This window comes from Entelurus aequoreus, linkage group LG05, assembly GCF_033978785.1.
Source record: "Entelurus aequoreus isolate RoL-2023_Sb linkage group LG05, RoL_Eaeq_v1.1, whole genome shotgun sequence".
Classification (NCBI taxonomy): domain Eukaryota; kingdom Metazoa; phylum Chordata; class Actinopteri; order Syngnathiformes; family Syngnathidae; genus Entelurus; species Entelurus aequoreus.
In genome coordinates, this window is record NC_084735.1 from 77,860,591 (window position 1) to 77,881,699 (window position 21,109).

The 21,109-nt window shown below is 38.4% G+C and overlaps 1 protein-coding gene across 1 annotated transcript; it reads left to right on the plus strand.

Moving 5' to 3' along the window:
* The first annotated feature begins 255 nt into the window (after positions 1–255).
* On the plus strand, positions 256–19,994 carry LOC133651062 (FAD-dependent oxidoreductase domain-containing protein 1-like). Its single transcript, XM_062048973.1, has 11 exons — positions 256–548; positions 705–925; positions 10,082–10,192; positions 10,258–10,376; positions 10,451–10,545; positions 12,260–12,361; positions 12,430–12,506; positions 12,578–12,738; positions 15,794–15,923; positions 15,996–16,100; positions 17,982–19,994. The coding sequence occupies exons 1-11, from the start codon at positions 407–409 to the stop codon at positions 18,234–18,236; spliced, it is 1,518 nt and encodes a 505-aa protein (XP_061904957.1). The 5' UTR covers positions 256–406; the 3' UTR covers positions 18,237–19,994.
* Positions 19,995–21,109: the final 1,115 nt, after the last annotated feature.

Below are 21,109 nucleotides of genomic sequence, written 5' to 3' on the forward strand. Positions count from 1 at the left end.
CGGAAGTACTAGTATATTTCCCCTCACAGACAGACTTTTCAAAGTAAAGCACTCTGAAATGACGTGACGTTCTTTTGGGGGAAGTGATTGAATACTCCGTCATCTCTCCCAGAGAGAGTGCCATATTTAAGTTTTTTCTAAATAAATCCTCCCCTTTAGAAATGTTTGCATGAAAAGAAAGATGGAGTCAGCCACTCAGATAGGAGCAACGTGTACAACGCGCTTTTATTTTGAAAAACGACTGCCATGATATGTCTCCTTGTAGGTAGTAGAGCAAATGTGCGCCCCCCCCCTCGCCGCCGTCATGTTACACGACTTTACTGGCAGGTCCATGCGGGGAGCGCACTTGCAATATTTCCCCTTCGCTGGAGAAGTTGTCCAATTTGCGCGCTAGCTCGCACCAACCATGTCAACATGGCGGAGACTGGGAGTCCGGGGGTGGCTCACCTTCAGACGGGCCACGTTCGAGCACCGGTGGTCATATGGACTAAGGATGCCGGGACGAAGCCTGCAAACAGGCACTCCTCGGCCGAATGACTTGATTAAAGGTGGGTGCCTTCAAATATCAATGTGGGACTCACGCCGAATGAAAGAGCGCACTCAAATATATACATTTACGCTTGAAGTTTTATGCTCGAACTTTGCTTTATGAACATTGAAGGAAGTCTCCGTTAAAAAATAAAACAACACTCTTCTTGCCGTAGATCTGAAGGGCATATGGGCCGCCACCAGGGGGAAGATCTCGGACGCTCTGCCAGGGAGCTCCTGGAGCCCCATTGAGGTCAACCCCGAACTCCCACCGGAGAGGGCCGATATAGTGATCGTGGGCGGCGGCGTGATGGGCTGGTCCATCGCCTACTGGCTCAAGCAGAAGGAGACTCGACGTGGGGAGTTCAGAGTTGTCGTGGTGGAGAAGGATACCACGGCGAGTACATTTAATTGATCACACACTCATACAAGAGATGAAGCAGAATGTACTGTAAAGGTTTTACAGGGGTGACTTTTGTTTTGATAGGATTCATTTTTTTATGGATGCTGATGACCTACAGTGTTTCCCATAAACTGCCAAGATACCTGTGGCGGTGGGGGCGTGGCTATGGGCGTGGTCACCATGACATCATCGAGTAATTTGCATAATTTCTACAATGATTTGATTTTCTCTAAAAAGGCTAAAAAAAAATGTATACTTACTAATTAATAATAACGGTTTTGTTTTAAACGTCCATCCATCCATCCATCCATCTTCTTCCGCTTATCCGAGGTCGGGTCGCGGGGGCAGCAGCCTAAGCAGGGAAACCCAGACTTCCCTCTCCCCAGCCACTTCGTCCCGAGGCGTTCCCAGGCCAGCCGGGAGACATAGTCTTCCCAACGTGTCCTGGGTCTTCCCCGCGGCCTCCTACCGGTCGGTCGTGCCCTAAACACCTCCCTAGGGAGGCGTTCGGGTGGCATCCTGACCAGATGCCCGAACCACCTCATCTGGCTCCTCTCGATGTGGAGGAGCAGCGGCTTTACTTTGAGCTCCCCCCGGATGGCAGAGCTTCTCACCCTATCTCTAAGGGAGAGCCCCGCCACCCGGCGGAGGAAACTCATTTCGGCCGCTTGTACCCGTGATCTTGTCCTTTCGGTCATAACCCAAAGCTCATGACCATAGGTGAGAATGGGAACGTAGATCGACCGGTAAATTGAGAGCTTTGCCTTCCGGCTCAGCTCCTTCTTCACCACAACGGATCGATACAGCGTCCGCATTACTGAAGACGCCGCACCGATCCGCCTGTCGATCTCACGATCCACTCTTCCCTCACTCGTGAACAAGACTCCAAGGTACTTGAACTCCTCCACTTGGGGCAGGGTCTCCTCCGCAACCCGTAGATGGCACTCCACCCTTTCCCGGGCGAGAACCATGGACTCAGACTTGGAGGTGCTGATTCTCATCCCAGTCGCTTCACACTCAGCTGCGAACCGATCCAGTGAGAGCTGAAGATCCTGGCCAGATGAAGCCATCAGGACCACATCATCTGCAAAAAGCAGAGACCTAATCCTGCAGCCACCAAACCAGATCCCCTCAACGCCTTGACTGCGCCTATAAATTCTGTCCATAAAAGTTATGAACAGAATCGGTGACAAAGGGCAGCCTTAGCGGAGTCCAACCCTCACTGGAAACGTGTCCGACTTACTGCCGGCAATGCGGACCAAACTCTGTATGATCAGTGCCAGAGTTTGATCCATCCATCCATTTTACAATATACTTACAACACTTTATGTACATATTTATATACAGATTTGAACAATAAGTTATTCACTGAAATATATTTATTAATTGTGGTTCTTACAAAAAATATATCTTATAAAATATAAAAGCTAAAATGTCTCAAAGCTCTGCCCCTTTAATTAGTGCATACTAAATAATTTAACTTTAGCCTACTACTACAACCATATTATTTACCAGCAACATAAAGTGAAACAGAGGCAGAGGTGTCCTGCCACAGTCAGTAACAAATAAACAGAAAACAGTAGTGGTGGTAGATAGACACAGAGCTTCATCAAACATCTGATCCACTGAACAAAGAGCTCCAAAAATCTTGAACTTTAGACTGCCATCAGTTTTACTCCCTACACTTAACCATGTGTTTCCTACTGCCTGCAGACTTTGCACCCTTTGTTATATACACATGTTGTGTTTCTAATATAAATACATTTAATAAAGTCAAATACAAATAAGGCAACAAGAGAAGTATCCTACACTTCTCTTTTGTAAAGTAAATCTGAACAGCCGATATGGGCATCTACATCAACTATATGATTTGCCTGAGAAGCTGGAGAGGACAAAAAAACAAAACAAAATATTTTTATTTTATTTTAATATTTAAAAAATTTATTTTATTTTATTTGTGGCGGACGTAATTCTTTTGTGGCGGGCCGCCACAAATAAATGAATGTGTGGGAAACACTGACCTAGTACAGTGGTTCTCAACCTTTTTTCAGTGATGTACCCCCTGTGAACATTTTTTTTAATTCAAGTACCCCCTAATCAGAGCAAAGCATTTTTGGTTGAAAAAAAGAGATATAGAAGTAAAATACAGCACTATGTCATCAGTTTCTGATTTATTAAATTGTATAACAGTGCAAAATATTGCTCATTTGTAGTGGTCTTTCTTGAACTATTTGGGAAAAAAAGATATACAAATAACTAAAAACTTGTTGAAAAATGATCAAGTGATTCAATTATAAATAAAGATTTCTACACATAGAAGTAATCATCAACTTAAAGTGCCCTCTTTGGGGATTGTAATAGAGATCCATCTGGATTCATGAACTTAATTCTAAAAATTTCTTCACAAAAAAAGAAATCTTTAACATCAATATTTATGGAACATGTCCACTAAAAATCTAGCTGTCAACATTGAATATTGCATTGTTGCATTTCATTTCACGGTTCTTTTTGACAGACATTTTAGTGAGGGTCAAACCATCATGGCATGGAGGAAACTCTGGCTTTATGGTAATGAATGGAATAGCCTACTTGATTTGATGTTCAGTTTATGAACTTACATTCATATTTTGTTGAAGTATTATTCAAAAAATATATTTATAAAGGATTTTTGAATTGTTGCTATTTTTAGAATATTTAAAAAAAATCTCACGTACCCCTTGGCATACCTTCAAGTACCCCCAGGGGAACGCATACCCCCATTTGAGAACCACTGACCTAGTAAACTTGACAGATTTACACGCCCCTCCAATTACTTATTTTGATGACGTACTAGTTAGGGATGTCCCGATCCAGGTTTTTGCACTTCCGATCCGATACCGATTGATTGAAACTTTTATTAGTAGATTGCACAGTGAAGTACACTACCGTTCAAAAGTTTGGGGTCACCCAAACAATTTTGTGGAATAGCCTTCATTTCTAAGAACAAGAATAGACTGTCGAGTTTCAGATGAAAGTTTTCTTTTTCTGGCCATTTTGAGCGTTTAATTGACCCCACAAATGTGATGCTCCAGAAACTCAATCTGCTCAAAGGAAGGTCAGTTTTGTAGCTTCTGTAACGAGCTAAACTGTTTTCAGATGTGTGAACATGATTGCACAAGGGTTTTCTAATCATCAATTAGCCTTCTGAGCCAATGAGCAAACACATTGTACCATTAGAACACTGGAGTGATAGTTGCTGGAAATGGGCCTCTATACACCTATGTAGATATTGCACCAAAAACCAGACATTTGCAGCTAGAATAGTCATTTACCACATTAGCAATGTATAGAGTGTATTTCTTTAAAGTTATCTTCATTGAAAAGTACAGTGCTTTTCCTTCAAAAATAAGGACATTTCAATGTGACACCAAACTTTTGAACGGTAGTGTATATCTCGATATTTTGCCTTAGCCTTGAATGAACACTTGATGCATATAATCACAGCAGTATGATGATTCTGTGTGTCTACATTAAAACATTCTTGTTCATACTGTGTACAGCTCTGGTAATGGGTACATTCGCACCCACCTGCACAAATGTACTTCAAAATGTAACAATCAAAATAAATATGACTTTTTTTGTTTGTTTACTAGGGCATGCATATATAATATGCATTAGTTTGACCATTTAAAATCAACGATAATAAAAAGGAGATGCTTGGAAATAGCATAAAAATGCCCCAAAAACTTGGAAAAACGCGATTCATAGCGTTACTTTTTGGTGTAACCATCATGAGCGTTCTGTTCAGGTATATTTATTTTATATTTTGATAAATCATATTTATGTATTACTAAATTTAAATAGGTATTGATAAATCTTTAAGCTGTGTGTATTTGATTTCAGTTTGCTTTTGACATCTTATTTAGAATTATAGTTGAAACTTTTACAACCTTGTGTTGCGCTCATGATGGCGTAACCAAACTAGATTTCATTTAAAGATCTTACTTTGAATATTTATTCCCTTTTTTACATTTAGTATATTTAAATATTCATTTATAAACATTGAATACATTTCAAATATCAAAAAAATGCAATTGCCTTCATCTTATAGGGTAATGTTTAGTTACACCAAGTCATGAGCGTAACACTAAGCTTCATCACTTTGACTTGTAATATCTCTAATTCTGGTGGTGTTTTATGCGTTTTTCTTTTTGGAACATGTACTATACAAAGTCCCATATAAAATTATGTTTGTGGCAATACTTTAATTTTGCCTTTGAAAGTAACACTCCAATGTCCATTAGTGGAGCTGTACACTACTGCATTAATATATGCTCATTTTAAACTTTCATGCAGAGAGGGAAATCACAACTAAGTCAATTTACCAAAACTGTATTTATTAAACAGTTATTCATGTAATTTCAAAACAGAAAGTGCAAGATTGTCGACATTTTAAAACAAGCTATAAGTGCACTTTTGTGCATGGTGTCACTAAGATGACATATCAAAACAACACTAAATTAAAGTGCACTTTTTGTATAGAATGCTACTACAATATATTAAAACAAATAAAGTGCACTTTTGTGCATGATGTCACACAAGATATTTCAAAAACTGTAAAATAGAAATTAGCTGCATAATAGGAAATCAAATAGTGTGTCCTTCGCTATGTGGGAGGTTCCTGCAGACGTTATCTCTTGTTTTTTACTATTTTTTTTCATACGGCGTTGATCTGGAAAAGGAAGACGCCAGGCTCAATTGGGTCAGTGCTGGTTGTTTCGGCATTTTGTTGGCTGTGGCACCGGCCGGAGATGTTGACATGCGGAGTTTCAAGCACTCTTCATTCTCTAGCGGGTGTATTTTCAAATGATGCTACAAATTAGTAGTGCTGCTACTTTTTGTAGCAACGCTTTTGCCATATACTTGACATATTACGGTTGTCTGTTCAACATCTTCCCGCTTGAAGCCAAACCACCGCCAGACGATGGACCCTGTGCTGTTTTTCTTGGGAATTAATTCTTCTTCCTCCATTTGTTACCAGATTTGCACCTTCTCTCTCTCGTATTACCGCTCCGCTTGCACCACTTTCTACAGCTAACGTTACCATGCCGCTACCTCTCTGCTCGGCGAGGGCGTATGACGTTACACGCGAGGCAGTATGTGACGTATGTAACAATGTGCGCTTGTTTTATCTCTCTGTGAGAAGGAGAGACAAGAACGAGTGAGAAAAGCCTGAAGTGTAATGCCCGCAGCTAAACGCAACCGCGTGAGAACGTATACTCGAATACTCACGAAATAGTCATTTTCTGCATCGCACAGAGACAAACCCGCGATATATCGAGTATATTCGATATATCGCCCAGCCCTAACCAGGGGTCTCAAACTCAAGGTACTGTACCTGGGGGCCGCTGGTGGCAGTCTGGACCGCGGCATCAGGTATTCCTAAAGAAAAGCTTTGTTAAAAATATTCCAATCTGCTCAAATGTCTTTGTTTATTTTTTAACAACAAATAAGATGCTAAAATAAACACAATGAGAATTGATTAGGATATAAGTAAATATATCAGTAATAATAAAATAAGATGATAATAATTATAACAAGACAAGAGAGTTGGAGGAGCAGAGGGTGACAGGAGCAAGACGAAGCATAATGAAGAGAAAGACAGAGACAATTGCTGAAAAGCACCGAAACAACTAAAATAAAAGACTATTGTAAACCTGTACCCGAGGGGGTGTGACAGTGATCGATTGGTCCCAAAAGAACCCACTCGAAGACGTTTACAGACACCTTTCCGACGGTATAACATATGTGGGGGTTCGTTGGTCGGTTTGTCTCGAATTACACAGCAGGGCCGTACCCATTCAATTGGCCCATTTTTTGGGGATTCGTGAATAGTGTTGCCATGGTAACACAAAATGTTCCCAATTTAGATTTCCACAATCAGCGCGAACGAGACCTTTCTGACGGTATAACATATGTGGGGGTTCGTTGGCCGGTTCGTCTCGTTGTGGCAGTAAGAGAAACGTGCGGAACAATAATAAAAAATTAAAGCTGAAGTATGAGCGATAATAATGCGCCCATTCATTGCTTCAGCATAATTACATTTCTCTAATAGCAACTTGTTTTTTTCAGTCTTCTATATCTGCTGTATTCTGATTCCGTTTTTATTAACAGTAACTTTAACCTCATGGGTTCTCCTGATTAGTTTTATTGATAGATAATTATTAGCTATTAATAAAACCATTCACAACACTTCCAAAAAACAGCTATTAACTGCTCCGCACATAACTATGTAAATCGCCATTCATATACAACTCCCAGGCGGCACTAACGTTAAACTTTCATATTAAGTTGGGGGCCACAAAATATACAAATACACATTTTGGTTGACAATGTATTGACCTACAAATTATTGTCATTATTTTTATGAGACCAAATTAACCATTGTTGTAAAGATAATTCATAATAATGCAAATATAATTAAATAATAATTCAAATTAAATACATTTTGTATTTCTTGTGTATGTTAACATTGTAATTGGAATTAAACCGTTTAAATCTCTGAGTTAAATAAAACAAACAAATAATACGATACACTTTGTCTGTTAGCAAAATGTTGCAATTGAATAAAAAATACAACCAAAAGCAATAAAATTGGCTCAAATATACACAACCATAACAATAAATAAAATAGCTAAATAAAGTATTTAACGAATTTGCACTTCAATATTGAACATGTAGGCAGAGGTCGAATTGCAATTACTTAACTGACAATCAAGTTAGGACATTCTTAAACAAAAGTGCAAAGTAACACTATAAACAACAGATATATTAATAGCTCTTATGCAAAAAAAAAAGAGAAAAGTTTGGCAGATTCCGAGTGAGGAACCTCAGAGACATGACATGACAGCACCTTAAAAAATGCTAGTTTTATAACGGTATTAAATGGCAGCATGTCTTTGGCGATGTATTTGACAACACTTTATGTGAGCGCACACTATTTTGCACTGTTTTGTTTACACTGACCTAGCTTGATGTTTGCAAAGTGTTTGCACATTCAGCAAACTGGCTCCTTGGTGTTGATAGGCCCGTTTTGTTCCAAAGGTTCAAACTGACACATTCCCACATTGGTGCGGTGGCATTTGGTTTTGTGATCATTTTGTCCATGTTAGCTGCTACATGCTAACTAGTTGCACTGTGTGATGCTAGCAGTCCAGTGCCTCACGTTCAGTGTTGGGTTAGTTACTGAAAACCAGTAACTAGTTACAGTTACTAGTTACTTTATTTCAAAAGTAACTCAGTTACTAACTCAGTTACTTACACCGAAAAGTATTGCGTTACTGTGAAAAGTAACTATTTAGTTACTTTTTTAAAAAGCTCCCATTAATGCCCTTTTTGCCTTCATTTCAGTACTGTTATTGCACTGGAGAATAATACAATGTGTTGATCAACTTGACATGCATTTGCATCACTGAACTCTGCTAAGCAATGTGGTCTACATACAACACACAAAGACAAAGATATGTTTCAAAGGGCCAATTTATTTCAGGCCAGAACAAATTGACAAAACTATTTTAAATAGCTGCAACATAACATACATAAGTAACAAACAGCATAATAACAACATAGCTGTAAACCTGGCTTCACCTAAGGAAGGCCCACGTGACATACACAAAGCCTAACCAGGCAGATTTGAATTGTTGTTTTGGGCAGTCGACGGGATCTTTGATCCAAGACACAACTTACATTTAACTAGAATGTTCTTTTCTTTGTGCTCGACAAGAAAAAAAGAAGTGAGAATATCTCCATGTTAAGACACTCGAGTCGACTGCGGCTCCGTTGTTAGTAAACACAGACACGCCCCCCTCCCCTACCCTACCCACGCAGTCACGGGGACAACATGCAAACCCCACACAGACTAATCACTGCCAAAATAAATAAAATAATGTGTTCTTCAAATAAACTGTCAATAAAATTAATGCAAATAAATACAGGTTCCCCATTTTGGTCATCATTTTAGCGCTTAAGAAACTTCTGTAGGACTTTAACTCCAGACTAGTCTGTTTATTTGACATTGTCATTACGGACATAAGTGGTGGAAAAGTGTATTACAACCGAGTACAGCAAGCAACAATACAACAGTAACATAGTCCCTGGCGAGCGTGTCACACAACTAGTCTTCTGCTTTACTTGTCTTCATATCAGCTGATATTTGACATGTAGCTGCCTGGTATATGCCTGTATATTATCCTTTAATTTTGGACCTCCAGAATCGACATGTCCTCATCCATTTGTGTCAAAAAGATTATATTAAAATCTAAAAACCTTTGACAAGTTGACTTCATGTCCGTCGCCTTTCAAACCTTTCAAAGTGTAAAATACGATCCGCCTTGAAAGACGGAATATTTTATTTTGAAAGTAAACCGGATACTTTTTTTTTTTTGTGCATAACTTCTTGTCCAACAGTAGCAGATTTGAGCTAAATTGAACGGATTTGTTGCGGCGTCTGGCAAAAATGTAATTTCTGTGTATATTTAGCGCTGGAATGCAGAATGGAAATGGCATGTCGGTGACGTTACGCGGGCGGTGGAGATTGACGCATGGACTTGAATTAAAGAAGGAAAGAGTCCGCCGGCGCGTGTGTGCCGGTCTGCAGCCGTTCCGCATTTAGTGAACATTCGGTGTAAGGGGGCGCTCACGCCCAACAATGAGCTGGGGCCTATGTTTAAGAAACACTGCTCTATACAACAGATGCGGTCTGCTGTTTTTGAGGACCTATTGGAAAAATCTGTAGTCAAAGATCCTCTATTTGACAGGACAGCTCTGCTGTTTTTGAGGACCTACTGCAAAATACAGTGGTAAAGATCCTTTATTTGACAGGACAGCTCTGTTGTTTTTAAAACCTACTGCAAAAACTGTAATCAAAGATCCTTTATGTGTGAATTGTTTATTTAGTATTGAACCGTGACTATACAGAGGATCTTTGACAGGAGCCCTCTGCTGCTTTTATAGGAACTATTACACAAGATGCCAGTCAAAGATCATCTATGTGACAGTGCTTTAGTGTTTTTAGGAATCTGCAGCAAAAACGGGGTCTGCTGTCATTCCAGGGACTGATTTTTCCTTAAATGACGTTCTCCTATTACCTCTCTGCGTTGTCCGTCCCTTCAGTACTCCAAGGCGTCCACAGTGTTGTCCGCTGGGGGGATCCGGCAGCAGTTTTCCCTGCTGGAGAACATCTGCCTGTCTTTGGAGTCTGCAAACTTCCTGAGGAACATCAACGTAAGTCAAAAGTAAAGACAACCACCAAAATGAAAACAATAGTACCATAAAATGTGTCCTCTCAGGACCACCTTGGGGTATTGAACGAAGATGCCGTGGACCTGCAGTTCAACCAATCAGGATATTTGTTCCTGGCCAGCGAGAAGGTGGCACACATCATGGAGGAGAACTACAAGACCCAGAGGTCGTCTATGAACAGAACAAGCATTGATGTTACGATTAATATTCAGTAACAGGATGTTTGTGTTTTTATTTTAGGTCAGCTGGAGCCAAAGTGGTCCTTCTCTCCGCCACACAGCTAAAAGACAAATTTCCGTGGATCAATACGGAAGATGTGGTGCTAGCTTCATATGGTAAGTACATCACATCCCTAGAAACCAGTAATACATTATCGTAGTTGAAACAGAGACTAACTGATAGCTAACTGCGGCTAACGTATTGCTATGAGACACTGGTGCACTGATGCTCTAATGCTAAAACACTGCTAACATTTGAAGTGGCTAATAGTGGCTAACAAACTGCTAACAGTGGCTGACAGCGGCTGATGCTTTGCTATGAGGCGCCAATATGCTAAAATACTGTATATACTAACATTATTATCACGTGTGTGCCTAAAAGAAGCAGCAAATCTTGCTGAGAGTGACTAACAAAAGGCTAACAGTTTCTAACGTTAATAAAGAGCTAACTGACAGCTAACTCGGGCTAATGCTTTGCTACGAGGTGCTAAGATTCTAATATATGTGTTAACGTATATAAAGGAAGTGACTAAAATTGCTAACAAACTACTAAGAGTCACAGCCCTTTAGTGCCGCCCTAGTGGCTCCCTGGAGGATTTTTTAAAAAGATGGGGGGGAAAATAATTTTTTGGTTTTAGTATTGTTTTTGTTTGAGGACAAACATGACACAAACCTTCCCAATTGTTAGAAAGCCCACTGTTTAATATGAGCATTTGGTGAACATTGTTTTGTCCTACTAATTTCAGCGGTTCTTGAACTCAACATAGTGTGGACTGTGACGCAACAGTTTGTTTACATGTAAAGTCTTCCACTCGTTTGTTTCATTTTGTCCACCAAAAGCTTCATGCTGTGCGTGAATGCACAAAGGTGAGCTTTGTTGATGTTATTGACTTGTTGGAGTGCTAATCAGACATATTTGGTCAGTGCATGACTGCAAGCTAATCAATGCTAACATGCTATTTCAGCTAGCTGTATGTACATATTGCATCATTATGCCTCATTTGTAGGTGTATCTGAGCTCATTTAATATCCTCTTTGTATATAATTCAGTTTTGCATGTCTCATGACACATTTCAGACAGTTGTTTGTGTGCCATGTTGTTCCAGACCACAGCAAACATTACCTAGCTTGCCAAAGATTGTAATAAATCTATTAAAAGAAGACAACCTGCTGTTTCCTTTAACTTGGACACACACAACAATACCTTTGGCTATTAAAAGCCAGTAATTTCCAGGAGTTATCTCACCTTCTGAGTAGCCTCTGATTTACTAATGGTTTCTAATGTAAAAATGTGTAGAATAAGTATTACATTTCTGTCAACGAAGATTTGCTTCAGCCTGCGACACATAGTCATTTTGATAGTAGGCTATTATAGCTAATATAGACACTTACATCATGCGTTGCCTTCATTATAACACTTATATACAGCTTTTCACTTTTTGCGGCTCCAGACAGATTTGTTTTTTGCATTTTTGGTCCAATATGGCTCTTTTAATGTTTTGGGTTGCCGACCCCTGGCCTAAAGGAACCCACAGTCTCTGGAATCCACATTGAGAACCACTGTAAAACAGTATTCAATCAAACATTGGCCACAGTGCAGTCTTAAAATATAAATCGACGTTAAAACGGGCCAAATTGATGTTAATAAGGCCAACAAATTTTGGTGCACAACATGACACTAAAGTCTCACTCTTGTTGTTTGCTAAAACTTGCCAGCCCTGTTGATGACAAAGCCCAACTGAAGGTTAACTCGGGCATTACTCCCGGTTTACAATGGTAAACCGGGAGTCCGACCACCGTTGCGCAACATACTGACGTTTTAACTGTGCAGGTCTGGAGAACGAGGGCTGGTTTGACCCCTGGACTCTGTTGAACGCCTTCAAGAGGAAAGCCATGTCCATGGGTGTCATCCAGTGTGCCGGAGAAGTCACCGGTCAGTATCACCTATCGAGCAACGTGGTCAAAAAAACAAAGATTAAAATTGTGCGTTTCCTTCCACAGGTTTTAATCAGGTGTCAAACCTGGTGACCACAGTAGAGGGCGACCAATTGCAAACGACAGTGATCAAATCTGTTAAAGTACGGGTGATTTATGCACTTTTTTGGGTGAATGTGTTGAGATACATGATATTAAATCAGTGCCATGTTAGGTGCAGATGCCGAACAGCCTGGAGTACCAGCTAGTGGAATGCGCCCTTGTGGTCAACGCAGCCGGAGCTTTTTCCGCTAAACTGGCCGAGCTGGTTGGAATGGGATTTGGCCCCAAAGACACGATAGCCGCAATTCCACTTCCTGTCGAACCCCGTAAAAGGTAAAAAAAAAAAAAGTATAAGCTCTAAGGCAAAAGACTGGATCTAAAGGTATAGTTTAATAATATTAGAAAGATGATTACAATAATAAACTCAGAATTACAACAAATTAATTATAGTATAGAATTAATAAACATTTTCAGTAATGTCATAAAACTAATAGACAATGTCTGTTATGGGAATGGTCTTTTTTTGGTTATCTTGAGAAAAAAATTAAGATAATTACTTAGTTGAAAAATTACATAAAATGTTGGAATAAAGCAAGCAATAATCAAATCATCATATTGCTATAACAATGTATCGTAACTGGAATTACGTTTATTTTATCCAGGGGGAAAAAATGAATGACAAAACAATATAAAAACAAGAATAATTGTTTAATAATTAACAGAAAATATTGTGCTGTTGAAAAAATGATGTAGGTTTTTTAATAGAAATATTTTGCGGTGAAAATAATTACAAGATTGTTAGAATTATGTTGTGGTAATTAAAACCTTTTTTTTAAAAGGTAAATACATCGGTGTGGGAAAAAATCGATTCGAATTCGAATCGCGATTCTCACGTTGTGCGATTCAGAATCGATTCTTATTTTTAAAAAAGGGATTTTTTTTTTTTTTTTAAATTAATCAATCCAACAAAACAATACACAGCAATACCATAACAATGCAATCCAATTCCAAAACCAAACCCGACCCAGCAACACTCAGAACTGCAATAAACAGAGCAACTGAGAGGAGACACAAACACGACACAGAACAAACCAAAAGTAGTGAAACAAAAATGAATATTATCAACAACAGTATCAATATTAGTTGCAATTTCAACATAGCAGTGATTAAAAATCCCTCATTGACATTATCATTAGACATTTATAAAAAAAAAAAAAAAAGAACAATAGTGTCACAGTGGCTTACACTTGCATCTCATAAGCTTGACAACACACTGTGTCCAATATTTTTACAAAGATAAAATAAGTCATATTTTTGGTTCATTTAATAGTTAAAATAAATGTACATTATTGCAATCAGTTGATAAAACATTGTCCTTTACAATTATAAAAGCTTTTTACAAAAATCTACTACTCTGCTTGCATGTCAGCAGACTGGGGTAGATCCTGCTGAAATCCTATGTATTGAATGAATAGAGAATCGTTTTGAATCGGAAAAATATCGTTTTTGAATCGAGAATCGTGACCCCAAGAATCGATATTGAATCGAATCGTGGGACACCCAAAGATTCGCAGCCCTAGTAAATACCGTATTTCTCCGATTATAAATTGCAGTTTTTTTTCATAGTTTGGTCGTGGGTGCGATTTATACTCTGGAGCGACTTATGTGTGAAATTATTAACACATTACCGTAAAATATCAAACAATATTATTCATCTCATTCACGTAAGAGACTAGACGTACCGATAGTAGAGGAAGCGGCGCATTGTCTACCTTTGGAGTTGGCGGAGTTGTTTAGAAGTGACACAGAGGAAGAAGATTTCATGGGATTTAGCGATTAGGAGTGACAGATTGTTTGGTAAACGTATAGCAGGGGTCACCAACGCGGTGCCCGTGGGCACCAGGTAGCCCGTAAGGACCAGATGAGTAGCCCGCTGGCCTGTTCTAAAAATAGCTCAAATAGCAGCACTCACCAGTGAGCTGCCTCTATTTTTTAAATTGTATTTATTTACTAGCAAGCTGGTCTCGCTTTGCCCGACATTTTTAATTCTAAGAGAGACAAAACTCAAATAGAATTTGAAAATCCAAGAAAATATTTTAAAGACTTGGTCTTCACTTGTTTAAATTCATTAATTTTTTTTTACTTTGCTTCTTATAACTTTCAAAAAGACAATTTTAGAGAAAAAATACAACCTTAAAAATGATTTTAGGATTTTTAAACACATATACCTTTTTACCTTTTAAATTCCTTCCTCTTCTTTCCTGACAATTTAAAATCAATGTTCAAGTAAATTTTTTTATTTTTTATTGTAAAGAATAATAAATACATTTTAATTTAATTCTTCATTTTAGCTTCTGTTTTTTCGACGAAGAATATTTGTGAAATATTTCTTCAAACTTATTATGATTAAAATTAAAAAAAAATATTCTGGCAAATCTAGAAAATCTGTAGAATCAAATTTAAATCTTATTTCAAAATCTTTTGAATTCATTTTAAAATGTTTGTTCTGGAAAATCTAGAAGAAATAATGATTTGTCTTTGTTAGAAATATAGCTTGGTCCAATTTTTTATATATTCTAACAAAGTGTAGATTGGATTTTAACCTATTTAAAACATGTCATCAAAATTGTAAAATTAATCTTAATCAGGAAAAATTACTAATGATGTTCCATAAATTCTTTTTTACATTTTTTCAAACAGATTCGAATTAGCTAGTTTTTCTGTTCTTTTTTTCGGTTGAATTTTGAATTTTAAAGAGTCGAAATTGAAGATAAACTATGTTTCAAAATTTAATTGTCATTTTTTTCGTGTTTTCTCCTCTTTTAAACCGTTCAATTAAGTGTAAATATCATTAATTATTAATAATAACATAGAGTTAAAGGTAAATTGAGCAAATTGGCTATTTCTGGCAATTTATTTAAGTGTGTATCAAACTGGTAGCCCTTCGCATTAATCAGTACCCAAGAAGTAGCTCTTGCTTTCAAAAAGGTTGGTGACCCCTGACGTATAGCATGTTCTATATGTTATAGTTATTTGAATGACTCTTACCATAATATGTTACGTTAACATACCAGGCACATTCTCAGTTGGTTATTTATGCGTCATATAATGTACACTTATTCAGCCTGTTGTTCACTATTCTTTATTTATTTTAAATTGCCTTTCAAATGTCTATTCTTGGTGTTGGATTTTATCAAATACATTTCCCCAAAAAATGCGACTTATACTCCAGTGCGACTTACATATGTTTTTTTCCTTCGTTATTATGCATTTTCGGCCGGTGCGATTTATACTCCGGAGCGATTTATAATCCAAAAAATACGGTATGTGTAATCTTGAGTAGATAAGGTTGTGACATTACCATAAAAACATGTTTGTTGACGTTCAGGTTCGTGTACGTGGTTCACTGTCCCGACGGTCCCGGTCTGGACACGCCTTTCTTGATCGACCACTCTGGAGTGTACTTCAGGAGGGAGGGGCTTGGTGGGAACTATATCGCTGGAATGTCACCGGAGGAGGTCTGTGGAAGCTGCTTCTAGTCTATAACGTAATCAGAGAACTTCTGTCAGATCTACTGTTTGCGTTCTCAGGGGGAGGAGCCGGACATCACTAATCTGGACGTGGACCACCAATTTTTTGAGGACAAAATCTGGCCCCATCTGGCGAAGCGTGTTCCTGCTTTTGAAAAATTGAAGGTGAGTAAACATCATGAAATTAACGCGATAGCTCCTCATACCAGTTATTAATGATAATTGCCATCTCAAAAAAACCACAACACAATTTATAGAGGTGTGATACATTTTTGCATTCACTCCTCCCACCAGTTAATAACAAACAACACCTTCCACAATAAAAATGAACAAAACAACAATGAAATAATCTACAACCAGTGGTGTCAAACTCATTTTCGCTCATTGACGAAAGTCTATGGTAAAATCATGGCATGATAACTTAAAAATAAAGACAACTTCAGATTGTTTTATTTGTTTAAAAATAGATCATGCGCATGTTATTTGTTTAAAAATAGACCATACACATTCTGAAAGTTTTTTTACACTTACATGTTGAGGTTAATAGTATTCTGTCTTCATTTGTCGTTATTTATACTTTCTGAATAAATGATGTGATAATGTTCGTCAGTCCAGTAGGTGGAATTGAGTGTAGCAGAGTTTTAAAATGCTCCCCTTGGTGTTAATTTTTAATCTATCAGAAGATGAATTGAATAATAATATGAAAATCAAATTACAGGATGTAATTTGCCCATTTTCCTCAACTGATGTACTAATATCATGTGGTTCATTCTGTACATATGCATCACCAACAACAAAACTTTTGAATTTGGACTAATTTAATTCATCACGCTAGAAGGGGTTACATATAGAGATGTCCGATAATATCGGACTGCCGATATTATCGGCCGATAAATGCTTTAAAATGTAATATCGGAAATTATCGGTATCGGTTTCAAAAAGTAAAATTTCTGACTTTTTAAAACGCCGCTGTACGGACTGGTACACGGACATAGGGAGAAGTACAGAGCGCCATAAACCTTAAAGGCACTGCATTTGCGTGCCGGCCCAATCACATAATATCTACGGCTTTTCACACACATACAGGTCACACTGAGGGTGAACGTATAAACAACTTTAACACTGTTACAAATATGCGCCACGCTGTGAACCCACACCAAACAAGAATGAAAAACACATTTCGAGAGAACATCCGCACCGTAACACAACATAAACACAACAGAACAAATACCCAGAACCCCTTGCAGCACTAACTCTTCCGGGACGCTACAATATACCCCCCCCTAACATAAATCTACACAATCTAGGCCCACTTTACAGTAGCTCACATACACAAGCACATACACAACATAGACAAATACAATTAATGTGATTGCTCTTCCCACAAGTTATTGATAGCTACCTAAAATGAAACCGAATTGCTAAAAATAATCCACAACCTCAAACCCTACGTACAATGTAAATGTAATCAATGCCATTGCTCTTCCCCCCATTTATTGATAACTGCCACCTTGCACAATATAAATAAACAGAACATTAAAGTATGTACAAACACATGCACTTTGTAGAAGTGTCGTGTAACTAATGTAATCCCTCCTTCTACCAGTTATTGATAATAACCTTTGCCTTGCACAACAGAAATAAACAAAACATATGAAAATAATCTACACAATCAAAGCCGACTTTATGGTAGGTCACATATGAGCACATCCATAATATATACATTTCATATAATAATGTAATTGCTCTTCCCACCAGTTATTAATGATTATTGCCACTTGAAATACAACAGAGGCTCAAAATAATCCACAAAATCTAAGACCACGGTAGGCTAGCGCACCCAAACTGCACAATGTAAACGTGTCATAAATGAATACAATCGCTCCCCCTTCCGGTTGATGATGATAACCGCCACCCCGCATCATATAAATGAATAAAAATGCTGAAAATAATCCACCAAATCAAAGCCAGAGGCACATCGACTCACACACACGAGAACATGCATAAAGGAGACGTGAGCCATTTCAGCTCCTCCCCCTTCGCCAGGTGACGAGTGCGTGGGCGGGCTACTACGACTACAACACCTTGGACCAGAACGGCATCGTGGGCCTGCACCCGCTCTTCCGAAACATGTACTTCGCCACGGGCTTCAGCGGCCACGGCCTGCAGCAGTCGCCCGCCGTGGGCCGCGGCGTGGCCGAACTCATCCGGGAAGGCGCCTTCCAAACGCTGGACCTGAACGGCCTGAGCTTCGGCCGCATCCTGAAGCAGGAACCCATGTTGGAGAGGAACATCGTGTAGATCTTCAACCAAACGCTGGTTTTGAAATCCCCAAAAGTATCATTGTAATATAATGATGTCACAATCATGCTACATTTTTTTATGATAGTTTTGTTCATCTCATGCATTTTTTTTCTACCAATGAAGCAGAAAAGCTCTTCTTTAACGTCGTCGTCGTTCTTAGCAGCTTAGCAATGCGTGACGGCCAAATGCCTCCAGTTCAAAAAAGTGAGTCACTCAGTCAACTTTTAAAAGAAGCGTCTTTTCTTTTACTTTCAACTAGGGGTGTAACGGTACACAAACATTTCGGTTCGGTACGTACCTCGGTTTAGAGGTCACGGTTCGGTTCATTTTCGGTACAGTAAGAAAACAACAAAATATACATTTTTGGGTTATTTATTTACCAAATTTGCTAAATCTTCCACCAAAAATATTTTCTTAGTGGAATATTTGAAGTGAAGTAATCGAAACCTTGGATAGGTCAATAATTCATAATAACATTGATTTTGATTCAATATTATGTTTTGAGCAATGACAGTTTGAAAGAAAAAAAAACAGCTTTGTTTTAAAAAAACAGCTTTGTTTTATTAGTCAACATTGCAACTTTTTCTAAATTACGGTTCATTTTCGGTACAGTAAGAAAACAACAAAATATAAATTTTTGGGTTATTTATTTACCAAATTTGCTAAATCTTCCACCAAAAATATTTTCTTAGTGGAATATTTGATGTGAAGTAATCGGAACCTTGGATAGGTCAATAATTCATAATAACATTGATTTTGATTCAATATTATGTTTTGAGCAATGACAGTTTGAAAGGAAAAAAACCCAGCTTTGTTTTATTAGTCAACATTGCATCTTTTTCTAAATTACATTTAACCTTTGAGCTTTTTTATTTCACTTTTGTTATGTTTTTTTTTAATTTCACTTTTGTTATGTTTTTGTTGATTTAAAATAGTATTTTTAGAATGTGCCGTGGGCCTTTAAAACATTAGCTGTGGGCTGCAAATGGCCTCCGGGGCACACTTTTGACACCCCTGCTATAGATAAGAAAAAATTAAATCTGATAAATCTATGGATAAAAAGCAGAGCCTGACGACGCATGCATAACTCTCTCTGTCTCTGCCCCTCCCTCACCAATGCTGCTGCACGCACAATTTGTTGTGTTTTTAACCCCTTCTTAACCCTGAACGTACATTGAAAATACACGCAACCCTAACTCAATATGCTGGACATTTGAGGCATTTAAGAAACTCTGACACCCTGACAGCTCTGCAAAAGAGGACATGTCCGGTGAAAAGAGGACATATGGTCAGTCTATCGCAGCCCGTTAGCTGCTAGCATGCCGTGTGTTGTGCCTCGGTGTGCATTGTTTACACAACGTGCGTTACGCTACTTAATATGTCCGTGTGGAAACTTGTTTGGTACACCTCCGAACCGAACCGGAACCCCTGTACCGAAACGGTTCAATACAAATACACGTACCGTTACACCCCTACTTTCAACACAAATACTCAACCAAAGCAAACCAAGCAGATTCCTAAGAACTGTGAAGCTTTGTCTTATAGAAGATCTTTTAAAACAGCAGTGCGCTCCTGTCATATTGACGATCTTTGACCAACATTTCTGCTGTAGGTTTTGAAAAATAGCAGAGCATTCCTATCATATTGATGATCTTTGATAAGTATTTCTGACAGTGTGTTTTAAAAAAAAAAAAAGAGCTGGGCACTCTGATCATATTGATGATCTTTGATAAGCATTTCTGACAGTGTGTTTTTTTTAAAAACAGCAGGGCACTCTCCTATCATATACATCAGACCTGGGCAACTATTTTGACTCAGGGGCCACATTGGTCGGTAAAGATATTTCTGGGGGCCGATGTGTGTTATACATACATACCAATCACCAATCACACTGTATACAGTATATGGCATGATAACTGCAGGGTTTTTCTGTGTAACAGAGGAGTGACTGACTGATGAATCTTGATCTTACTTTATTTCAGGTTTTTAACATGACACTGAGTTTGTTTGTTTTTTGACAATATTTTAGCTGGAAAAAAAGGGTCACACTACTGTATGTGTGCCTGGTTACGTTTTTGAAGAACACTTTAAACATGTGTAGGTGGTTCAGCATTAGTGGAAAAAAATCCTAAAATGCAGTAGAAAAACATAAAAGCTAAACACACAATACAAACATGATACGACTGATAAAAAGTTACATTATTATGAACGACCACCTCAAAAAACGATGAAATTTTACTGCCTTTTCGCTGAATAAAGTAATGTACATGAAAATAAATGTGAGTGAATGACTTTGACTTTTTTTTTTTTTAAATAGTCAGCTTGGTTTTGAAAGATCTGACATTTGTGTACATTTCACATACAAACAAGTCTTTGCCTAGTAGCTTCACATTCATGTGTGCCAGTATGGCCACAACAAACGCTAAATCACAAAGCTGCACAAATCTACTCAGGGAAAGTCTCAGTTTTTCCAAGTAGCTACAAAAATGAGAACATCTCCTGTTTTAGGTTTAAAGTTAAAGCTACTGATAGTCACACACACACAAACACACTAGGTGTGGTGAAATTACTCTCTGCATTTGACCCATCCCCTTGTTCCACCCCCTGGGAGGTGAGGGGAGCAGTGAGCAGCAGCTGTGGCCGCACTTGGGATCATTTTGGTGATTTAACCCCCAATTCCAACCCTTGATGCTGAGTCCCATTTTTATAGTCTTTGGTATGACTCAGCCGGAATTTGAACTTACGACCTACCGATCTCAGGGCAGACACCCTAACCACAAGGCCACACGTTGACATACTTTACCCAAACTTAACCAGCAGACATTGGAATGGTAAAGCAATTCCTGGTGGTCGGCTCTTTAAGAAATAAA